This window comes from Onychostruthus taczanowskii, unplaced genomic scaffold (genome assembly GCF_017590055.1).
Source record: "Onychostruthus taczanowskii isolate IOZ18803 unplaced genomic scaffold, ASM1759005v1 scaffold77, whole genome shotgun sequence".
NCBI lineage: Eukaryota > Metazoa > Chordata > Aves > Passeriformes > Passeridae > Onychostruthus > Onychostruthus taczanowskii.
Genome location: NW_024505561.1, coordinates 5,184,041 through 5,208,225, shown reverse-complemented (window position 1 = coordinate 5,208,225; position 24,185 = coordinate 5,184,041). Strand labels below are relative to the sequence as shown.

The following is a 24,185-nucleotide window of genomic DNA, read 5'->3' as shown; positions in this document are numbered from 1 at the left end:
GCTACCAGACCAAGTTACTCAAAACCCCATTCAACCTGTCCTTGAACATTTCCAGGAATGGAGCATTCACAGCTTGTTTGGGCAACGCGTTCCAGTGCCTTACCACCCTCACAATTAATTTCTTCCCAATACCAAATATAAACCTCACCTCTTTCAGCTTAAAGCCACTTACTCTTGTTCTGTCACTACATGATCTTGTAAAAAGTCCCTCTCCAGCTCTCTTGTCACCCCCACTTAGGTACTGGAAGGCTTCTGGAAAATGTCCCTGGTCTTTCACAAACTCCCATGAGAAACTACTGACTTAAAAAGCTGTACTGATCTTAAGGAAATCTCCTTCCCTATATGTGAAAGTATTCCTTTAGGTAGGCAGCAGTATCTGTGGTTTCTGTCTAGCAGTTAGGATCACTTTCAGGTAAGCCCAGAGTAGTTTACTGCAGCACTGTTCATGCAATGCCAATGCTGATACTTCAGGAGAGTACTGATCCTAGGATATTATAGTTAAGCTTATGCTGTACCATCACTGTAATATCCTACACTGTATTATCCTATATTACTTTTTGAGGAGCAACATCTTGACCTTGTAAATGAGGAAGATATGCTGATGTCTGTAACAAGTAAAAAGCACACACAGATCACATTCATAATGTACCATTTTACTGAGCTCATCCATTAAAATTAATGTGTCTAAAGGATTTGTTGTCAAAATGGCAAGTGCAAGAACTCACATTTATGTTTTATCTTTGCTTTCCTGGGTACTGTCATGGATTTTTTCTGTCTTTCCAGGTAACACTGAAAATGCTTCTCCTGACTGTGGTTGTCAGCATGTACAAGAGTTTCTTCATCATAGTGGGCATGTTCTTACTGCTTCTTTGTTATGCTTTTGCTGGAGTGGTGTTATTTGGTACAGTGAAATACGGAGAGAACATTAACAGGTACAGTATGGAGTTCCCCCCTCACAGGGATGTTCTTTAAACAGCCTGAAAAAATCACATTCTGCTAGAGAAGTTTATCTGTGGTAAAAAACAGACATCTGCAGCTCTGGCTGAAGGGCTCTAAACATAATTTCTGATAGGAGGCACAGAGTCATCTTTCCAGTCCTTGTGCATTGGACTAAATGACACCTGATCCAACCCAGAGCAACTGAGAGCTGTTCCTCGTTAGCCAGCTGTAATATGATCCAGGCAGTACTGTGCTAGCCCACAAGATGCTGAAACACACTGTACCTACTGCATCTTACTGGCATCACCCAGGAAGAGGATCCAGTTCCTGGAGGCAGTTCTTAGAACAGGCTGTTAGCTGGAGATTTCCCAGTCATCATCAGGCTTACAAAAGAAAATGGAGACAGGGAATGGGATCTGGCCTTGAGTTTTCTTTAGTTCTCTGATCAAATGAGATAAAATACTCAAACCTCTGTCTGAGCTAGAGTTCAGTTATTGTATCTTAAGTCATTAAATAAATAATTCAATGGGATCATTCAAATAATACTGTAATTATTTTTAGTTTAAAATAGAAGAACAGTAGAAAATGGAAACATTTTTTTCTTGGCAATGTTTTAATTCTGGGAAGTGAAACGATCTCTCACTCTCAATCTTTCTCTCTTTCTTTAAAACAGACATGCAAATTTTTCATCAGCTGGCAAGGCTATTACTGTACTCTTCAGAATAGTTACTGGAGAAGACTGGAACAAAATTATGCATGACTGCATGGTAATTACATACTACCAGAGATAAAGAAATGAGACAAGAAATACTTCAGGAAATGAGAGATACCCTTCCATCTCAAACTGTTTTCAGTATCTTAACTTTGTACAAGGAATGTTGGGCTTGCCTTTATTTCTTCAAGAAAATAATGTTCACTAAACCTCAGAACATGATGCACAAATTGCAGTTCCAGTCTCATACTCACAGTATAGTATTTCGTAGAGCTAGGCCATTAGATGATTTAAACCAAAAAATAGATGGTAGTTTGAAAATCAGAAATGCAGTAACTCACTTTTTCACTGTTATCTCTGCTTTGACTGGGGCAAGGTGTCTTTTCAGATTTACCTTGTCTTTGATTCCTGCACTTTGGCTTATTCCATGTGAATGATAGTCTTGATGACCTCAAAATTCCTCCTTGAATCATTATATTTTGCCCAAGTAAATGTTTGTCTGTGCTTTCCATTGCAAGGAAGACCACATGCCTCTCCTTTTTAAAATTAATGAGCAGGGAAGAAACATTTTGAAAATCACTGTGCTTCAAAGCACCAGCTTGTTCCTGTACAGTGGCATAATGCACAATGTGCCCTCTGTATTGTAGTAAGATCTGTGCCTCAGCCTTTTTTGTCATACCTCTCTCTCTTTCCTGATTTTTGTCTACTAATGGAAGAAAAACAACCTGCTCACAATACTGCCCACAGTATTATTCCCTCATTGGGAAGCCTTAAAGAAATAATAGTCTTAAATATTATATTATTGTTATTATTATTATTACTACTACTACTACTATTTTACTTTGTTTTCTTTTGTTTTGAAGGTTCAGCCTCCATTTTGTACACCAGATAACAGCACCTACTGGAAAACAGACTGTGGAAATTATGCTGGTGCTCTTATGTATTTCTGTTCTTTCTATGTCATCATTGCATACATCATGCTAAATTTGCTTGTTGGTAAGTGAAAATAGACATTAATAACAACAAGGTACATCCTGGCATGCAATATGTTAGATGTGAGTCTGTTGTGCTGTTCAGTATGAGGCTACCTTGTACCTTCAGTGTTACCTTGCGTGCATATAATGATTTTGATACTTCTTTGGCACAGGAATGCTAAATCTCAGGAAGTTTGGGAAGGAAAGCTTGGAACAAAGAGATATTCCAGCGTTTAAGATACAGCTTTTAAAAAGCATGGTGAATATTGGTGTGGCAAGACAGTATATTATGCATTGAAACTCCTTGTCTTAGCATACAGGCATTTGTAATATGGAGTTTGCACAACAGAATTAATTGTTACAATGTAACTGCAGGCTTTCTTTCAGTGTATTTTCTTCTTGTGGTTTTCAGCTATCATTGTGGAGAATTTCTCATTGTTTTACTCAACTGAAGAAGATCAGCTTCTAAGTTATAATGACCTAAGGCATTTTCAAATTATATGGAACATGGTTGATGACAAAAGAGAGGTAAGAAATAATAATTTCTTGATAATAAAAAGAGATACAGTAAATTTCCAGTTTTTCTTGAAAAGAAATATGAGGGGGAAAGAGTGTGACAGAATTCTCTGAGCAGTTACTGTTCAAATTTGAGATGTGTGATCTATGTTGTTCATGGCCCTTCAGGTATTAACCTCTATTTTGTGAAGTGCTTTTAATAGCAGTTTTACAAACAAACATACCTATTTATAGAATCAATATAAGAGCATCTTTCCTCCCAGCTCCCTGAGAGTTTTTCCCTTGGAAGTCTACAGATTCGTATCCATTTTTTGTGTCTGATCTTTAGAAGATCTTTGCTGAGATTTCAGCACTGCACAATTCTAATGGGGAGGCTAATCAAGCATGGGCTGGGTGAGAAGACAATGAAGTGGACTGAAAACTGTCTGCATAGGCAGGCCCAGAGGGTGAGGGTCAGCAGGACAGGTTCCAGTTGGAGGGCAGGAACTCGTTGTGTGCCCCAGGGGTCAATACTGGCTCCAGTCCTGTTCAATATCTTCATTAATGACATGGACAGAGTGGCAGAGGGCACCCCCAGCACATTTGGTGATGACACCAAGCTGGGCAGAGTGGCTGATATGCCACAGAGACATGCTGCCATCCAGAGGGACCCTCACAGGCCTCAGAAGCCTCATGAAGTTCAGCAAGGAAAACTGCAAAGTCTTGCACCTGAAGAATAAACCAAGGCACAGTATGTGCTGAGGACACCCAGCTGGAAAGCAGCTTGGCAGTAAAAACCTGGGGCCCCAGTGGACACCAAGCTGGACATGAGCCACCATTGACCTTGTAGAAAAGACAGCCACTGGTGTCCTGGGTGGTATTAGACAAAGTACTGCCAGCAGGCCGAGGCAGAGAGGGTCCTTTGGCTCCGCTTAGCACTGGTGAGGCCACAGCTGGAATCCTGGTTTGGTTCTGGGTTCCTCTGTACCCAGACACACAGACATGCTGGACAGAGTCCAGCAAAGTGACACAAAGATGATGAAGAGACTGGAGCAAGTCTCCTGAGAGGAAAAGCTGAGAAAACTGGCACTGTTCAGCCTGGAGAAGGCTCAGGGGGATCCCATCAATGTGTATAAACACCTGCAGGGAGGGAGCAAAGAGGACAGAGCCAGGCTGTGCTCAGTGCTGCCCAGTGACAGAACTGGAGGCAACGGGCACAACCTGAAACACAAGAGCTACCTCTGAACATCAGGGAACTGTTTGTCACTGTGATGATGACTGAGCACTGGCACAGGTTTTCCCAGGGAATTTGTGGAGTCTCCATCCTGGGAGATATTCAAAAGCCATCTGGACCTGATCCTGGCTTTAGGAGACCCTGATTAAGCAGAGGGGTGAGACAAGGTGAGCTCCAGAGTTTCCTTCCAACTTCAACCATTCTGTGATTCTGAAATGAGAACAACATCTGGGAGACTGAGCTGCTCAGATGCCCACACAAATTAAATCATCATCTGAATGATTCATGACATCACTGACGCTTGAATGCAATCAACATTATGGTGAAAGTAGTTGGTTGACTGTACTTGGCTCATGGCTGTGCTGGAGAGGGAAGCTGCAGTCTGTACTCATGAGGGCAGAGAGTTCTGAATCCATGGTGCCCAGCAATGACAGAATCTCTCTGATGTGGAACACCTTACAGCAAAAATAGTTCTGATGAGGCTCGTTTAACAGAACAAAAGATATTTGAAGATTGTCAATACCACAGTTTCAGAGAGAAATACACTCAGTCTTAATTTTGTAACAACAGATAGAAATTGTCATCACCAAAAATGCTGGATGTGCTGCCTCTTAGAGCAGATAACCTTTAAAAAGCCAGTAAACTCTCAACATTCTCCTGCTCATTGAGAGATGCACAGAGAAGGGCACAGGTTTACAACAAATTATAGACATGGCTATGAGTGTTTAAACTATAGTTTCATTTCCATTTTACAAAGGCAGCTCTTTGGGAATATGGTTCTAATTACAGATGAATGTAAATGGGGAAACTAAATCCCCAAGCAATTTTGAAAAATTCTGGCAAAATTAACAGCATGGATTCTCATTGTGTATGAGTCAAATAACCACAAAGACTTCTGTGAATTTTCTGAAGAATGGGCTGATTGTGCACATTCTTCAGCAATGTGTTCACAGTGACTTAAATATTCTAGGATGCCTGGGCTGTTGGGGTCCACTCCGGCTAGCTATAGACCCTTGCCCACACGATACTTCGTAGATGAAGGTAAAAGATTGAGAAGCGCTCTGCTCCACGTGGGAAATGTTGTCCTTTATTCCAAGACACACATCAGGGGAGACAAACCCATGGGAGGAAAAAGAGAACATTCCTTGGCAGCAGGGAGCTTTTATACCCCCCGGGATGGGGACAGAGGGAGAGGTCCACAGCCAATGGGACACCAGTGAGGAGGAGGGGTAACCCAGGGGAAAGACCACCAGGTGGTTCTGGGATAGGTGAGGGAAAGACCTTGTGATGGGGGAAAAGGGGTAACAAACCACATGACATAACAAGCTATACAGTGCAATATAAAACTATTCTGCGCAAATTCCCAATCACCCAGTGCAAGAGAACAACTAAACTGGTGCACCACAACACCAGGAGAAATAGTTTTTCTCTCAGTGATCAAGTTGGATGTCTGAGTTGCTTGTTAGATCACAGTAATAATTTACCATCAATTATGTAATTTGACACAGGGTGTAATCCCTACCTTCCGAGTGAAATTCCTGCTGAGGCTTCTGCGAGGCAGGCTGGAGGTGGATCTCGACAAGGACAAGCTGCTGTTCAAGCACATGTGCTATGAAATGGAGCGGCTCCACAATGGTGGCGATGTCACTTTCCATGACGTGCTCAGGTACACCGAGATTTTCTCCACATTTTTAGAACAGATATAACAGCCTGTGTTTCTTTCCAGGCTATCAGGTAGCCATTAGGCTTGGGAGAAGGCAAAGACTCATAGCCACAGAGGCACTGCAATTGTAAATGTTTTACAAAAATTAGATTTCCCTCTTTTTCCTACGAAAATATTAGTGATGGCAAGCACAGGTCCTAGGGAAACAGCTCTAAGTAATTTTAACATTATCATTGCAGGAGGCTGTCACAAACTACAGTCACATGTTCCTTTTGTATCCCAACTAATGCCTTCATGAAATGTGTAGCAACGTGACAGTGGGTCTGATAGAAATAAAATAGAAATGGGAACATTATCCAAGCATAAACACTTAGGGGAGGAAAAAAAACCCAAACCACCACAAATGCTCTAATTGCTTACAGTTCAGCAGTTCACCTGTACTGGATAGCTGGATGTAGGTGATCAGGTCTTTGTTTTGAGCACAGTAAGTCTCATCTAGAATCATCTCAGCAATTTTTTTTTACCTTCAAATGTGAATTTACTTTGCACACCTGAATTATGTATTTTCACACTAAAGTCTTAAGTATGAGCTTTGATTCTCTAAACAATGCAGACACCAGAATTTTAAAATAAATAAATTGTATTTCTTCCAGCATGCTTTCATATAGGTCTGTTGATATCAGAAAAAGTCTTCAACTGGAAGAGCTGCTTGCCAGGGAGCAACTGGAATATACCATAGAAGAGGAGGTGGCCAAGCAGACCATACGAATGTGGCTGAAAAAGTGCTTAAAACGAATCAGAGCAGTAAGTCAAGCTAAAGCAGTATCTAAATGTTTGCATAAATTGAAGTGCTCAGCAATGCTGCAATCTGTGTCCCCATGCTTCATTTACTTTGGAGTCATGATAATACTTATCTGGAGTATGTAGCAGTTGATAACTGAGCAAAAAAAAAGTTTGTTACAGCTCTGCAAAAATAGAGCTGTTTGTTACACCTCTACACTGCTACAAAAAGAAGCATCTTTTGAAAGCCAAAACTGTCTTCCTGCCCAAACTTTATCTGTCTTTTCGATACAACAGGAAAGTGCATATAAAGAGACTAAAGTTAAAGGAATTTTAAAAAAAAATTAATTAGATGGAATTTCGTAGGCCTAATCCTTCATCACATAATGTAATTGTATAATTTCCTTGCCTCTGCTGGCAGATGAGAAACCTGTAGATGACTCTCCAGATGGAGCCTGTATTACAATAAATTGTTTGAGTGAGCCATTACAGATACTGTGTGTGCAAATGAGCAGTGTCTACATGGAAAGCAGGTGTATGGACCAAGTCACAACCTGATTGCATTGATGACTGATTTTTCAGTTACTATGAGTCTGACTCCAGGTTTTTGACGCATGTATTTTTTGTTTTTGTAAAAAATTACTTCTTGTGATAGGAGATTTTCCATAGTGATCTGTCATCATGGCGTCTGTCTTCTGTTTGTAAATTTATACAAATACTTAGCTGAATATTTTGAATATGGTGTACATTCCAGCTGAAACATCAGTGTTCAATGATACACAGTTTCATTTTGATTTCATCTCTGTGATAATAATGGCAGTAAATTTAATCTCAGCTCTCAGTTCTGGGTTTGTTCAACTCTGTTGTTCATTTCATTATGATATTGAACTACACTATGTTAAAGTAAATATGCTATTCATTTCACTCTAATAATATGGTTCAGATCATTTCACATTCTATGAACCTTTCATAAACTGAATGTAATTATGGAAGTTAAGATATATTTTTAAATTCTCTTGTTATTCTCTAAGTCTCCCTAGAGGGATCATATGAAAACTACCCAGGAAAGTGAAACCCTTCCTAAGTGCTGTTTATTTTAATTTAAAAGAAAATTAGATTGTAAAATCATCATGGTAGTAGGTTTGTCTTTCTATTTGTACTGTAAATCTATATTTAGTCCCAAGGTTTTCACTACTATTTTATTCAGTTTTATTGACAGCCTGCTCCAAAGTCCATGAAAGAAATCAGAATTTTTTCATTGCATTCATGTAATTCCCTATGAATCTCTATCAATTCCTGGTTTCTTTTTCTTTTCAAGAACTTTTAAATGATAAATCAAAACTTTGTATGTGTTTAAACATTAGGTTTAAACCAATGATTGAACAATGTGCCTTCCACATAATGTAGTTCATAAATTGCATCCTCTATTCCCTAAAGGTTAGAAATGTGCTAGAATTCACTTTATTTAAATAGCAGCTTCTAATACATGGATCTTTATTGATCCACCTGGAATCCACAGCTGGTGTTCACTGTTCAGTTAAATACTTGGAATACTTTTTTTAAAAAATCAAACATGTTGGTGTGACAGAGCAATGAGAACATTTTTTTATCACATACTGTATCTTGATAGAAACAGCAGCAGTCGTGCAGCATTATCCATAGCCTACGAGAGAGCCAACAGCAGGAGCTGAGCCGATTTCTGAATCCTCCCAGCATTGAGACAACACAGCCAAGTGAAGATATGAATGCTCTTAATCAAGATAACAGTGCACAGCCAGAGGTATGTTATCCAGAAAACTATCAGCTACTCATAACAAATTCTGACAACTTCCATGTTTCTTATTTGTTCTTTTTTAAACATCATTTTAACTGAAAAAAAAAAATAAAAACTAATACCTTCTTTGCTTCAGTCTTTGCCATCGGATGCAAAGGCAAGATGCTCTAAGGCAGAAATTACCCAACATATTTGACCATCTTGGTATCACCATAAAGGAGAAAGCTCAGCGGTACGATTCTGTCAGCCACAGCTTTCAGCTCTTGCATGAGCTGTGTGCAGGCTTGGGGAAGTGAAGCTTTCCAGTTCAGGCATTCTGAAGTAGTGTTTACACTGAGAGGGAGAACTGGGCAAGCTGGGACCTCTGAACAGGATAGGAAGTATAGAAGGGCTACTAACATAAGGGCTGCTTTCCACAATGGTTGTAGTAGGCTGAGAATAAGTCCATATCCTTCAATAGGATGAATGGCATTGAGAGTCCACATGACCTTTTTGCTTTTGTCTGTTAGTGGTAGTTTTCTGGGGTATTAAAGAGCAGAAGGCATGCTGCCCTAACCAATGGCAATATGTTTTGTTGGTATTCATTGATAAAGCCTGAAACAGAATAGAAAGGTATCCCTTCCTAGGGTTACCCAGCGGAGCTATGATGAGATTCCTTTTTCTTTGTTCAGACAAGTAGCCAGCAGCAGCTCCTTAGCCCAACACTTTCTGACAGAGGTGGCTATAGACAAGACACTGGAGATGCTGGGAAACCTCAGCGGAAATTTGGACAATGGCGCTTGCCATCAGGTAAGTAAAAAAGGTTTATCAGTAAAGTCCCCACATGCAAAATTGCTGTTGTGTAATGACAAGGCCAAGAAAGGCTTCATGATTCACAATTCTCCCTCCTGGCTGCTGCTTGCACCCACATCAGGGCTTTCCTGTCCTCATGCCTGTTGGAATAAAGCAGTTTCTACCTTTCTTCACAATTCGGAAAGTTTGGAAGATGGGCTCAAGCATTGCCCTGTGCAAGTGGTTAAATTTTTTACTTTTTCATACAGTTGCTCAGGACTGATTTCCATCAGTCAGTTCTATTCTGAATCAGAGTGCTGCCCTCAAAGGCTGCCGCTGTTCAGACCCTAATCATGTCTAAGTGGAAGCAGGAGGGACAGCAATGCTGTTCTGTTGACTACCATTGACCCTATTTTTGTTGCCAGTGTATTTGTCCAAGAAACAGGATAGTTTAATAGAAAGCTTTCAATCCATGATTTCCATTTAAATATCACTGAGCAGCAAAGATCAACATTTTGTTGGAAAAGAGAGAAAGAGTGAGAAGAAGCATGCTAAGGACTCATACTCTTGTAGTCAACTGCACAGGTTTTTCAAGTGAGAAATCTTGAAAGAATGAATAGCCCAGGGTTTCCTTTCTTAGCACTGATCTTGTCTGTGTCAGTTTTGAACATTCCTCAGTGGATGATCCTAAAAAAGAGGGTAATTTCCATGCACAATACAGCTATATTATAAGTAGTCTGCCTCTAGTACAGCAGAGACAGGTATTTAAGATAATGAATAACATAATTAAGAATCAGTTGTGGGGCATATATACTGTGACACGTGGTTTAGTGCCATACCAGCAACTTGTACCTGTTTCAACCCCTAGGCCATTGTAAAGTATCACTTTCTAGATGTAGCTGCCAATGCTAAAAGCACCTCCCCACCCCCACCCCCGTTCCTCACATTTACTGCTGTCACTGTTTTGCCAGCAGGTTAGCTCATGTAAGTGCTGCCTAAATCATTTAGGTTGCAATTAGCTCGATAAGAAGAGATCTTTTGCATCAGTTATCCCAGCAGAAGGAAATGAGGCGCTGCTCAGTTAAACTGCTCTGCCAGCAGATTAGTTGGGAGCAGTGTGAACATCTGGAGCTAGGAAAACAAACAAACAAATTAGAACAAAGCCCTACCCTTTCTGAACTAAATCAGTTTAAAGGTGCCCTAGTCTAGCTAGTTCTCTATACCTGAATTCTAAGCAAAAATGTTCAAGAAGCAGAACTACTCTAATACAGAACTTTCTGAACTTTCTGTTTGATTTCCTAGCCCCCAAACCAATAAGCCATTCAGTGTCTTCAGTCAACCTCCGTTTTGGTGGACGTTCAACCATGAAATCTGTTGCATGCAAAATGAATCCCATGTCAGATGCTGCTTCCTGTGGATCAGAAGTCAAGAAATGGTGGACAAGACAATTAACTGTGGAGAGTGATGAGAGTGGAGAGGACCTTCTTGATATCTGAGAAGCATTTAAGTCATACCACAGTCTAATTTTCTATGTTTAGAATTAAGGATGCTGTGATGTATGATTTCTTTAAAATCAATGTATAAATTTTTTCTTACGCTTATCCTCCTGCCATATGAAGTGTAGCCCACACTTCTGTGTTAGAATTGACTTCTCTAGGTACTAACTGTACTCTAAGAAACTTGTATACTATAGCAGTACTAACAAAGCCAGAAAGACTAAATTGCCTTTAGCAGACAGAGCATTGAAGGGTGTCATGTGTTCTGTAAAATCATAGTGAAAATTTGACATACACACCTCTGTGTTTTCCTTCAACCTTTACCATACTTTAAAGTGGCAACACTTTAAAATACAGGGTTAATGTATTTCTTCTCATTGTGTTTTCCTTACTTAGTAACATTTCTCTAGAAAAATTTTGTTCACAAATGACCTGAAGAGGTCAGCACTGACTTCATGTTCAAGGCAAGTATTTTTACTAAGTACAGATACTAAATTACAATTCTAAGCTTTCACTAAAATATGCAAGATACAGGATTACTCATTTTAAAATTAGAAGGTGAAGGATTGGCTTTTAAAATGTAAATATCTTTGAGGTTTGGTTAATTATGCAAAGAGCTTGATTTTCATAGAAAAAATGGGGTGGGGGGGAAGGAAAAAAATTCATGAAAAACTGTGCATTTAAGCATCCAGCAGAAGATTTTCACATGAAAAACATGGGTTTATGCTTCTTTTTCAGCATATTCTGGTTACATATATGTATGGCGTATTATTTTTTTTTTAATTGGGTCCCATTTTACTTGTGTACTCCTAAGGTTTTCTTCTTGTCCGTGATAAAAATTAGCATGTTAGGGATTCTAATTACAAAGTAGTATTGTATGTCTTTAAAAATACATTCAGTTTTGCCTGCATAGGTAGAATTTTACTTACCCACGTTACTGCTCATGCTACAGGCCTGCAAAGGTAAGGCATGGTGCGGTGCTGTGGCCAAGTACCTTTGTCCCTTTTATCCTAGCACATCACGTTTGACATGTTGGCCTTCACTTGTTTTACGAGCCACCAATAGCACTACATTATCGCCAGTGAAAAAGCAGCTATCGCTTTCATAAAAGCTGTTCCAGTGAAAGGCCAATGCTATACGGATATGGAGGTGGAGGAGGAGAGCCACAAAACACAACCGTGTTTGCTAGTTTCAGAATCTAAAGCTGTCAAAAAATGTGGGGTAAAATTGTGCCCTTCCCTCAGGGAAGATCTAAGAGGTTGCAGATTTTGTTGCTTGGCCCCTGACTAGGTTTTATAGCATAGCTGGGACCTTTCTGTTACCATTGTTTCCTATGGAAATGATAGTTTGCTCTAACATGGCCTGATGTGAGATCTTGTAAGAGGCTCACGGTTTATTTACATCACCACTTCAAAAATATATCCTTTCAAAAGCAGACAAAAGCCAGTGTTTTGCAATTTTTTTCTGGCCAAGAGATTAATCTAAAATGGCCAGAATACAACAGCAAAAACACACAGATGCCTTCACCAAAAATGCAAAATTAGTTTTCAATATTAAATACTGCTTTCTGGGCATCTGTCAATGTTTTTTCCCAGTGTATGGTTGAACACTGTTTAGATTTTTCTTCTACAATAATCATATTGAACTCATCTGTATTTTGTGGGGGGTTTATGTGTTTTGGGGTATGTTTAAGTTTAAATATAGTCAACTGTAACTCTATAGTAAAAGAATGTGTGCATTCTCTTGTTTACTAGATCATGAACCCATCAACAAAACTTCATATGCAAATACATTACTTTGTTCTGTTTTGTGCTTAAGTTGAGCTTTTGTATATATAACAAAAAGATAAATATTGGATTTATAAAAGAGAGTATCTTTGACAGTTCAATAATACATTGAACTGCAGATCATTCTTGCTGCAAGCCTTCTTTTTAAAAAATCTGGCAAACATTTTTTCCTTGCCTTACAGTACACTGTCAATAAAAGTGAGTTGCTTTAAGCAATATTCCTCCCTCTGGTTTTATTGGCTGTACGTGGCTCATCCATGATAATGCTGCATAGTAACAATCTCTGTGGATTGTACAGGATTACGTAGAGTGCTTTCAAACTCTTGCAATTGAGGGTCTTTGGTTTTTTTCACTCCAGCAACTGACCTCATCAGTACTGCCACAAGGGGTCTCAATCAAAAGATGGCACTAAATAGGGCTGTTCATTATTTATTTTTATTTAACCCATTTTTTCTTTGCTTCAGAGCCTGGATATATGTGTGTCTCTTTTGCAGATATAGGAAGTGGAATGAAGTTACAAAGATATTAAAATAATATATACGCAGGCACACAAGCAAGTAGTTAAAGGTAAAAACCTCCCTTGCACAGCACTGCCAACATAACTAAAGAGTGTCCTACTCTGCAGCAGAGAAACCAATGCACGTTTGCACAGGAAGGTGAAAAGCAGAGAAGAGAGTCGAAGAATGACTGGAGTTCAAAGAGATTGAACCAACAATGGAGAGATACAAAGAGGAAGCAGTGTGTCAGGAAGTCAGAGAGTCCAGACAGCCTTAGAGAAAGGCTTTAGAAATAGCTCCTAAGCAAAGGTAAACAAAAAATTGTTCGGGGAATATTATTACCTGCAGAGTCACCCTATACAAATGAAAAAAGGAAGTTGTTTAGGCATCTTTTCATCCACTAAGAAAGATCTGTTTCATAAGTGTTCATGGCTTTTTTGGACAAAAAGTGTAGTGTATATTGTCAGTGCTCAAATAAAAACCTGCTTGTGGGAAGCCTGAGAACACACAACAAAGATGTATGTCAGTATCATTCCAAAGTCAGGTCAGATTTCAGACAATCACTTTTTTTAATGAAGAAACTAATAACCTGAAACCATCTGCTTTTGGAATACATCCAACTGAATTAAGAACTGAAAACATAAAGTATGCATTTCCAACCTGAAAATACCATCTTTGTTTTAACTAATGTGGAGCAATCAGGCTTAAACATCTTCAAAATAACATTACATTCAGTATTGCTGCATTCAAAGACCAGTATCACAGCTTCTGAGAAGCCAAAGAAGATTAAATGCCAAGAGCAAGTGAATAACTTTGTGAGAATAATCTATTTTGTTCTCTTCTTTTATTCACAACATGCCCATGCAGATTAGAGTGTCCATGAATAACTGAAGTAGAAGAGTTTGCACTGTTGTAAGAGTACATTTGGAGGACCAGCAAGCAACCTCCCATACAAAATGCCCATTCCTTCTGCAATACTTCCACAACCAAAAACAAACACTGGCCTGAATTGTCAATCAAAACTTCCAATAGGATTATCTCAGTCTCCCTGAATCTGTCTTTCAGAGGCTGAATTCATTCTTGCTATTGAAGGCAATTTAGTCACACCACAGATGAACTTGCCACAATGCATAGGCTGATGCTGGGAAGTTGACTGCCCTGGTTTGTTCAATTGCTCTGAAATACAAAGGGAGCCTCACTAGAATTCAATTAACCTTCCTCTTCATCCCAAGGGCGCTGGTGTCAGACCCCATTAGCAGCTGTTGCCCATTGTTCTCAATGAAGAACCTCTAAGCATGAAATTATTAACCCATCAATGAGCTAAGTGTATGGGCAGTGGCAATTTATCCCTCTTCCACAGGTTCCTGTCTCAGATGCTTATGCCAGTACCCTTACTGGTTTCATACTTTTACCTGACTTGCATATCTTCCTGGGGAATTTGGGTGAATTACCTGAGCACCTACAAAAGCGTGTTTCATACATAGGTGTCTTACTGGAAACACAAGAAATGTCTTTAGTACGTGTAGAAAAGGGAGAAGAGAACTTAAAACACTATCCATCAACCTGAAGAGCTGTTGACTTTAGCCTTTTCTTCTTTCTGAATCCGGGCATCAACCAAAAGGAAAATTTTATTCACGAAAACTTGTGCTGAGGTTGGAAATAAACTGATTTATACCAGCAGATATCAGTGTGTCTTAGGGACTTGGGCAGTCAGATTCTGACTGGGTCCTCCACATGTTGGAAGTCACTCTGGTGGGATTGCTGTTGGTAAGTACATCTTCTCCCAAAGATTAAGGAAGAGAGTTAGCCCTTGAGTTCATTGGCAGAGAAGCTGGATGTTACATCCTCTCTCATGCCCTGTTTGCTGGTTTCCTTTTATGTTTTGCTGTCCAATTTCATGTGAGTGGACAGTGTCTAAGCATATTTTCCATTCTCATCATGTCCTCCCAATGAGGGATTCAACAGTTATGATTTCCCTATAATGTATATGATGCCAGTTTATAAGGGTAGTAAGTATTGCCTTTTTTCTCTCAGCACTTATTCTATAGAACTATGTGTCATACAGATCAAGTAATTTCTCCTCTCAGATTTTCTAAATTCATACTGCCTGGGGAATCTGGTCACATTTAAAAACAGAGAAAAATAAAAATGAAAAGAAAAAAAGAAAGGAAAAAAAGAAAAAGGGAAAAAAGAAAAAAAAATATAAAGTAGTTACTTGGGCATTGGGTTTTAGTTTTTGGGGTTTCCCCTTTTTTATTTTAGAGGTTATTTAAAAATAAATAAATCTCTGTTTCTGTGTAAAGATAAGCTTCTTTGTTGTTTTGACCAATCTAAGAAAACAAAGTTTTACTTTTTTTCTTAATGTCTCCATTTTTCAAATGCACCTGTTTTGAAATGAAGAGCTTTCACATTTTGTCTCTACTTTCAATTTTTAAATCTCACAGAAACCTATTTCCTGTATTTGACTAAAAATTATTAATATTTTTGTTATGAAAAACATATTTTCCCCATAAAAATGCATAAAAATTCACCCAATTTTTTTAAGTCCCCCAGGAAAAGGGTCATCTGACTGAAAAACTGGTCAGAACCCAGGAATGTGAGCTTCCATCCCCGAAAGCAAACTATATCTTGGGCTGCACGAAATGCAGCCTGACCAGCAGGTAGAGGGAGGCAATTCTACCTCTCCACTCTGCTCTGGTGAGATCCCAGCTGGAGTGCTGTGTCCAGCTCTGGGGTTCCTGACACAAGCAAGACATGGATCTCTTAGAGCAAATTCAGAGGAGGGCCATAAAGATGATCAGAGGGCTGGAGCACCTCTCCTGTGAAGACAGCTGGGGCTGTTCAGTCTGAGGAAGAGAAGACTCAGGGGAGATTTTATAGCACCTCCCACTACCTAAAGGAGGATGATAAGTAAGGCAGAGAGAGACATTTTATCAAGGCCTGTAGTGACAAGACAAGGGTTAATGCCTTAAACTGAAAGTGGGTAGATTTAAATTAACAAGAAATTACTCACTTTGAGGGTGGTGAGTAAGTGGAACAGATAGCCCCAAGAAGTTGTGGATTCCCCATCCCTGGGAGTGTTCAAGGCCAGGCTGGATCAAGCTTTCAGCAACTTTCAGCAACAGAAGATGCAGGTCCCCTCAGACTGCTCTGCAAGGGGAGGGTCAGCTCTGTCCCCATGGTGCTTGGGCAGCCAAGAGCAGCCAACAGACACAGAAAGGCTTGCCTAAGCTTGCTTGCCAGCACTTTCAGATCAGTGATACTAGGCCTATCATTTAGCTTCTCCTATGCTGCAGACAATCCTGAGGGTGTGATCCAGTAACAGGTTTGGCTGCTGTGACTGAGAAGGTATCAAATGCAGTTGTTCATAGCCGGCTCCAGTTCTTCCATCAGAAAATACAATGCTCTGAACTTGACCAGTTTACTTTTCCCCCATTTGCTTCTTCTGAGCTCTGTAAAATGCCCCAGATTTAAAAATCCAGGTATTGAAACCTTCATCTTAATTGCATCAGCAACAGCAAGAACATTTGTCTGATGCTGGCCTACAGATGTATTTCAACTTCATATCCATTCATCAATTCAGTGTGTATCTGTAAGGGATTATCTACGTGAGGAAGTTGCACCAGTTTAAATTTAACCTGTTATTGCAAATTGATTTCTCTAAATCACTTTGAATACCTGTGGAAATGCTTATTTCAGTTTAAAGATTTTTTTATATTGATCTATGCTTAAACTCAAATAACTTCCCTTTTATTCTAATGGTAAGACTGCTCCCACAGGTGTACACATCAGCCCTCTTAACACCCGCACCTTCAATTATGTGGTGCTAAGTCCTTTGCGTTGAGGATGCCCTTCTTATGGTCTCTGGCAGCAGCTGAGATGATAACTAGAAGCTGTCTCAGGAGCAGCTTCCTCCCTGCTGCCTGAGCATCCATGGAACACAGTGCCAGGGCAGCTCTGGCTCTGCCATGTGACATTCCAAACAATTTGCCACAAGATATTGTTGGGCATTTTGGGGCAATTAACACGAAGAACCACCCATGAGGAGTCATTTCAAATGAGTCTGTATTGGGTATGACTCCCTCCACCTTGTGCAGTCCTTGGATGGGGTGTGAGAAGCTTTTTAACCTCCAATATTTCTCAGCTGCTGCCAGCCTTGGCACATCCTCTCAGTTTCACGCTATGACTGCTGAGATACGCTCCTTGCCTTATCCCAGGTGACTGGGCTGAACAAAGCACATGTCTATACACCAACAGTCAACTTGGGCTCAGATTATTTTTACCAAACCCTTTCTATTTTCAACTAAATCAGTGCTTTTTATCAGGAGAAGGTTTTTGTACAATCTCTAAGACCTGTTTTCTGAGCTAATCTAACCACAGCGTTTTACTATAGAATCAGTCATCCCCATTGTAATCAAACATTATGTTCCCCTGGAGATGGACAGAGTTGCCAAAAATGGACCATTTCAACAATTTCTGATAGCTGAGCTTTCTATCAAGGTATCACAGAACTATGACAAATGTAGACTCCTTTTTAACACTAGAGGGCTGGCATTACTTTACACTGGTCTCTGCACACATGATAAAGTTGCTTGATCCTCGTTGTGGTAGTGGTTTAATATTAGTTTAATTATTTTGGTTTGTAGAGTGTTTAGACACTGCAGTGACAAGGTATTTCTACCATCATTATACAACAAGGGACCTTTTATTAACCTTACAGTACTTCTAGAAAAACTGCTTAATTTTTTTTTGTGGAAGCATGACTTTTTGGGGAACTAATGACATTTGAATTCCCACTTGTATGTAATTTCCACAGAAGTTGCAATAGAAGATTGAGTTAGCAACAGCATTCCATTTTCTGTATCTCCAGTGACTATGATATTTGCATGTCAGATGGAATCCAGTTTAAATTTGCATATCAATTCTCAGGAAAATTCAGGACTGAGACCATTTTCAAGATCCAGATACTAAAGCAACAAATAGCTATGAATGCCAAAAGCCTTATGCCACAAGATAAATACGTGTTTCACTTCTTGGACACAGAAGTTCTGCTCAGTAATTGGAAGAGTGATGCCTGCTTTTCATAATGCCTGTGTTTTGTTTCTGGATTTTCTTTGCCTGGCTACAAGTATCCACATATGTTCACTTACAAGCTATGGTTAATGAGAAATACCATAACAGATTATATTTGTTGATGGACAGTTCATTATTTTGAGAAATATTTGAAAGTACAACTTGCTTTCTGTGCTTTATGAAGAAAATAGCAAATGCTTGGGGTAATTTTTTCTTAACAATTTTTACAGTAAGAGGAAAAGAGGCGAAGAAAAGCACAGAATGGTGTGCCATGTCCACTAAAAGCAGCATGAAGTTTCCCTGCACCTGCAGTCAGCCCATGGTGTCCCTCCTAATGGACAGATGCAATGGACTTTGGACTAATGTGGTTCATATCCACTTCAGAAGCACACATGTGCACTGGTCCCAGCTTGTGCAGTGACTTGTCCAGTTGTGGTTCACCCACATTCAGTTATGTGCCCACATCTTCAATTCTAATTACATTCTGGGCTTCCTCCCCAAGGGTTCATCTAACACAAACCACAAGACTTTCTGCCATATCAAAACATTTCCCGGGTAAACTCTCAAGGGATTGGTCAGCTTGAACTGTGTGTGAATTTCATTTGAAAACTCCAGTGCTCATCTTCATCTGGAAATTGCTGTGAGTGCACTGCAAGGTGGTGCCCAGGAAGCAGCCCGCAGCCTGTGAGCACACAAGGCCCTGCTGCCTTGCAGCGAGGGCAGGTTTGCTCATGATTGTTTTTCATATTTGGCATAACAGTTAAACACTGCCTGCATTGCTCAGCTTTTGTGTGCTGGGGAAGCAATGAGAGAAAGAGATTTTTCTTTCCTGGTGTAGTGGGATACCTATCAGCAGGAAATGTAATCTGGAGCCCAAATCAGTGTAAAAATCTTCTATTGTTTCTTTCCATTTCCTACATTTAGTTGGGAAGGAGTAGCTGAGGGTCAGCCCATGTGGAAGAATTGCTGGAAATTTCTGTGATCATTCTGTTGATAAATGCAAGCAGGCTGCAGCAAAGTTACAGTTGTGCAGTGGTGGAAGGATTGAGGCAGTAAAGGCACAGAGGAAAGATGAAGGAGAGTAAGGTCATAGAATCATAGGATGGTTTGGGTAGAAAGGAACATTAAAAATCACCTACTTCAATGCCACCAGACATGGGCTGGGACCTTCCACTAGATGAGGTTGCTCAAAGCCCCATCACACCTGACCTTTTACACATCCAGGGATGAGGCGTCCACAGTGTCTCTGGGCAACCTATTCCCATGCATCACTTTCCTCAACCCAAAAAGAAGAGGATGAGGAGGGTCTGTATGGATTTTTTTCCGGAGTGTGTCTACTTAATAAAGCCCTGCAATTGCTGCAAATCCTAAAGCTATGCAGTGGACAGCAGCAAAGGTAGAATGTGAGATGCATAAAATAATTTTTTCAGGAAATCTTTACAGAGCTTTCCTGCATATTTTAGTTTCCTTTCCATCTTTAAAGTGAGTAGGCAGGGCCTTGCAGGAGCCTGCTGTTTCTTTGTCATTACTAAGTGGTAGGTAGCTGGCATGTGGCTGGTCCTTGAGGTGCCAGCGATGTCACAGTAGCAGGGGGTGCAGCTGTGAAAGGGATACCCAACTCAAGGGTCATTGTGGTAGCCCGTGGCTTTAGGGGTTATTTGCAAAGGAGATGGGACCATACTGGGACCAGACTCACACATGGTAGTAAGGGAGAGTTCACACATCAGCCATGCAAGGCTGGGTAATCAGGGACAACCGTTGCCTCAGATGTGTCTCCAGCAACTTCTGTTTAAAATCATAGGGAACAGCTCAGGAAGATGGGTCGTGCCACTGTTTATCACAGTGCTGTCCCCAAAGCTGAGGTGTGGAAATAAGAGGGAAACATATGTTCTCCAGGCAGGAGAAAAGCAACCTGCAAAGCTGTATCATCTCTGTGCCAAGTCAGAGCTTTAATTGGCACAAAGATTATCTCCACTAACACCTGCAAGTGAGTGCACAGTACACTGCAAAATTAATAGTCAGAGGGAAAATTAATTCCTTAGAGCACAAAGGGAAAACATTTCATCCTGTAGATGATGGTGTATCAGGTATTTCAGGCTGCTTGAAAGCCAAGGGCATTACTGGAACCAAGAACCAGAACTGTGACACCCTGCTTTATTTCAGGTGTGAACCTCTTCAGTAAAAGTGCTCACCTCAAACAAAGGAATCTGGCTGAAGCTGCACAAGCTTGTCAGCATAGAGAATTAGTCAAGATTAGTCAGGTGAGAAGGAGTGATATACAAGAACCACTGAAAATGAGTCTGGGATATGCTGAGATAGTGGAAAAGATGAGGTTGGTCTCTTGAAGCTTTTCTGTTACAGAGCAATGGGTGAAAGATGTGAAAGCAAAAGCAGCAATTCTCTAACGTTACAATCTTCTAACTGAAGGTGCTTTCTGCTGTCTCTTATGTGTCATACATGTTTCCTCCCTTGTTTTTCACAGTGGGGTGAAACAAGAATCATAGATTTATAGAATGGTTTGGAAGGGACATGGGCAGGAACACCATTCATTAGGTCAGGTTGCTCAAAGTCCATCAAACAATGAACACTTCCAGGGATGGAGCATCCACAACTGCTCTGGGTAACCTGTTGCAGTGCCACATCACTGAATTCCTTCCAGACACCTAATTTAAACCTACTCCCTTTCAGTTCAAGGCCATCACCTTCATTCAGTCACTTAACACCTTCGCAAAGAAGGGTGTTCTGTTCCTGGAAAACTGTGTTAGTAAACCATAGGGAAGTGTACATAGGTTTTACCTCTTTTTCCTGAAACATGCAAAATTACATCTTACTAGCAGTGTAAGTTTTCAGCAAGGCTCTTGAAAAGGCTTGTGTTTCATATTTCTTCCTTTATTTCCTTTTTTTCTTCCATCTCACCCCAAGGAACAGCATTGGGTAGCAGAGCACCTGTGCCCAGGCTGTGTTGGAGGCTGGCCTGGGTCTCGGCACACAGAGTCACCCACCATCCTGGGAGTGGATGAGTGGCAGCTCTACCTTCTGCAGGAAGGTGCCAGGCAGAAGGTCTGCCCCAGGGACTGCACCTTGGAGCCCTTTTCAGGAGGCATCTGGACTCGGCCCAGATACAGCTGGTGCAGAATTACTCAGGACCTAATTACAACAACCTGGTGACAGCCCAGTGAGAGGAGTTCCTCATTAAACATGATGGTCTGGATGCCACAGCTGGCACAGCAAACCCTTAAATGGTTATTGCTGGGAACAGCTAGTGCATACCGGGGGAAAGATCCCTCTATAAATGTGCTATTTCTTACATTCCTTCTCCAAGCATCTGTCATTGCTCTCTGCCAAAGACAGGATATTGGATCTTTAGATTGGCTCAGTGAAGCTAATCTTCTGGTTTTATGGTTAGGTCTGTAGCAGCAATGACAAGAAAAACTTTAAATACTTGAATGGGAAAAAAAATCCTTCAATACTATTTGTGCCTTTTTTTGGTCTTCTGAAGTAGTAAGCAAAGGAGATGCAACAGTATTAATCAGAACCATTCTACTAGCAATATTTGCTTTCTATTTCCATTATATTATAGTAGTATTTCATAGAATTATAAGTAATATATATTGAAATACCACATAAAGTAGAAGACAAGCCTTTTCTGCTACAGTTTGTTGTACGGTGAGCAATAGTTCTTGTGTTGTGTGGCACATTGTGGAAAAGCTTTTTCCCTCTTTACTGAGATGAGACAGAATAAAGAATAGGTCTAACCAGCAGAAATCTGTCTGATGCACAAGTAAAACAAAAGGCCTAAAAAGACTGCACAGCTCCCAGGGACATTTGACAAGGTCTTCTCAGGGAGTGGATGTGTGGCTCCTGATTTCAGAAATGTGCTTTTTCATCCCTTTCTTCACCCTGCTTTGCAAGATTGTAAGCCAGCTTCCATGAAGCTGGTTGGGTGATTTGGAACACCAATGGCTCATCATTTGCCTAACAGAGAGGCAGTAACAAGTTTGTCCTTCCATTTGTTTGTGCTATGAAGGTCTCAAATGCTTCTTGTCCACTAGATAAAACACCTCTGGCCAAGCTACCACCAACACAAATGGATCCTTGCTTATTTTTCCTGAATACCTTCATACCTGATGTGTCCTATGGCTTTTATGCTCACCTGAGGCAACCTGTCTTTGATTGCATCCTCTTGGGCATGATGCCTCCCTGAAGCAGCACACTGTGTGATCTCAGTGAAAATATGGCTTTGGCTTCTCTGGCAGGAGTCGTAAACCTTTGCTACATTGACCTGTTATTAGCATTTCATTCCTAGGGTCACAAATAATAAAAAGTGACTCCAGCAGCTTTTAATTGCTATTCTTCTCCTGTGAATCTCTGTTAGTAACAGACAAAACAAGCATAGAAGCAGATTTTCATTTCTTTTTTTTTTAATTTTGTTGTTTCCTACTGATGAGGGGCACTGCAGGACATGTAAACATAAATGCAATATGAGCTACCAAACATGAAAGCCCTGGCCACTGTTCTTTTGCTGAGATAAGTGATGAAAGAACCCAGTTAAAACAAACTTTAGAGTAGATTTGCTTTAAAATTACTCTGAGTTTGCAAAGTCAAGCCTTTCAGGCTCCAAATAATTATTTTTGCATCTACTTGTTTTCAGAGAAAGCTCTCCTTGCCAAGAATGGTACTTTCTTCTGTATATATCTGAGAGACACACAAAAGCAATACTTTTTATCTGACAGTTTCTGCTAACTCAGGTCTCCTTGATGCTCTAAAATGCATAGAAAGAGGAAATCTTTCCTCAAAGGACTTTAAGGGGAAATCTTTAAATTCCTGTGGAGAAAAGCCTGGAGCCACACCACTGTGGATGCGGAGAGCCTCGACACCAGCAGGAATGGAGCATTTTTTAAAATGCTGTTGCAGAGGTGTCTACCTGTGGGACAGAGCTTTCAGGTGTCCAGGAACTGGAGGAAACACCTGCAAAAGCCACTGGCACAAGGCAGTGCTGCAGATCTCATGTGCATAACCAAGGTTCACAGTGGCACCCATGCCCTGCTCACATATGCCAGGCTCTAAAGCTTCTTCAGCTACTTCCCAGCAGCCCACAGCCTGGTGCCTCTCCAGCAACTGGGCTGTGTGACACTGCCTGCTTAGGAGAACTTTCCCAAATCCCTGAGCAGAAGTGCTCCTGCCCTGTGAAAATGTTAGGTAATGCTCACAGCCCTACTACTGCCTTGCTCCTGTCAGCTTCAAAGGAAGGCTCACTGTGCCTACTGTCAACTACAAGTGTCTTTTACCAAAATTGGCTTCTTTTGAAGCACTGGGAGACATCTCAGCACTGGGCTGTAGAGAGTGCCTATGAAAAGCTGTGGAAAAGTTTTCACTTACAGAAATCTGAACGTATCTGTAGCTGTGTAGTGGCTGAGGATTGTCCCTTTGCAGTCTGCAGTTTATGGGGCTAAATGTGACTCAGCTCAGCTGGGTGGGCTTCTCAAATTACCAGACAACACCACTGCTGAGAGGCAGACTTTCCCAGGTGCTTCTTACTCCAAAAACCTCTGCCACTAGGGCTCTTCCTCCTTCTGTGTCTCCCACACACAGAAATTTCTGGGATCTTTGGCACAGCCCCACGTTCAAAGCTCAGTTTGGACACTGATTCTCTCAACAGCAGCCAAATACCATGTGGCCTTCTCCTTTAAGCAAGAGACCAAGGGCAGATCCTCCTAGAATCATAGAATGATCTGGATTGGAAGGGGACCCTAGAGATCATCTAGTTCCGATCCCCATCATCACAGGATCCCGTATGGAAGTATAACATTGCATGAGTCCAGCATGGCCCCATCTGACATGCAAAATATGCATAAACAACATGAATCAGCGTGGAAGAAGTTTGTCTCTGATATGTGGCTACCTGAAACATGACAGTTTAATCAGCTTTTGAACTCCAGAGAAAAACAGCCTTGCATCTCTGCATGAGTTCTGTGCTATTACTAGCTAGA

General features: G+C 40.7%; 1 protein-coding gene across 2 annotated transcripts in view; it reads left to right on the top strand.

The window, feature by feature from the left end:
* Positions 1-10,838, top strand: part of NALCN (sodium leak channel, non-selective) — a 212,108-nt gene extending 201,270 nt beyond the window's left edge. For both annotated transcript variants that reach the window (XM_041423382.1, XM_041423381.1), the window contains 9 exons: positions 784-932; positions 1,613-1,706; positions 2,515-2,647; positions 3,038-3,153; positions 5,863-6,020; positions 6,671-6,821; positions 8,428-8,577; positions 9,243-9,360; positions 10,645-10,838. In XM_041423382.1, coding sequence (XP_041279316.1) covers positions 784-932; positions 1,613-1,706; positions 2,515-2,647; positions 3,038-3,153; positions 5,863-6,020; positions 6,671-6,821; positions 8,428-8,577; positions 9,243-9,360; positions 10,645-10,838 — 1,263 coding nt within the window. The remainder of the gene's footprint in view (positions 1-783; positions 933-1,612; positions 1,707-2,514; positions 2,648-3,037; positions 3,154-5,862; positions 6,021-6,670; positions 6,822-8,427; positions 8,578-9,242; positions 9,361-10,644) is intronic.
* The last annotated feature ends 13,347 nt before the right edge of the window (positions 10,839-24,185 follow it).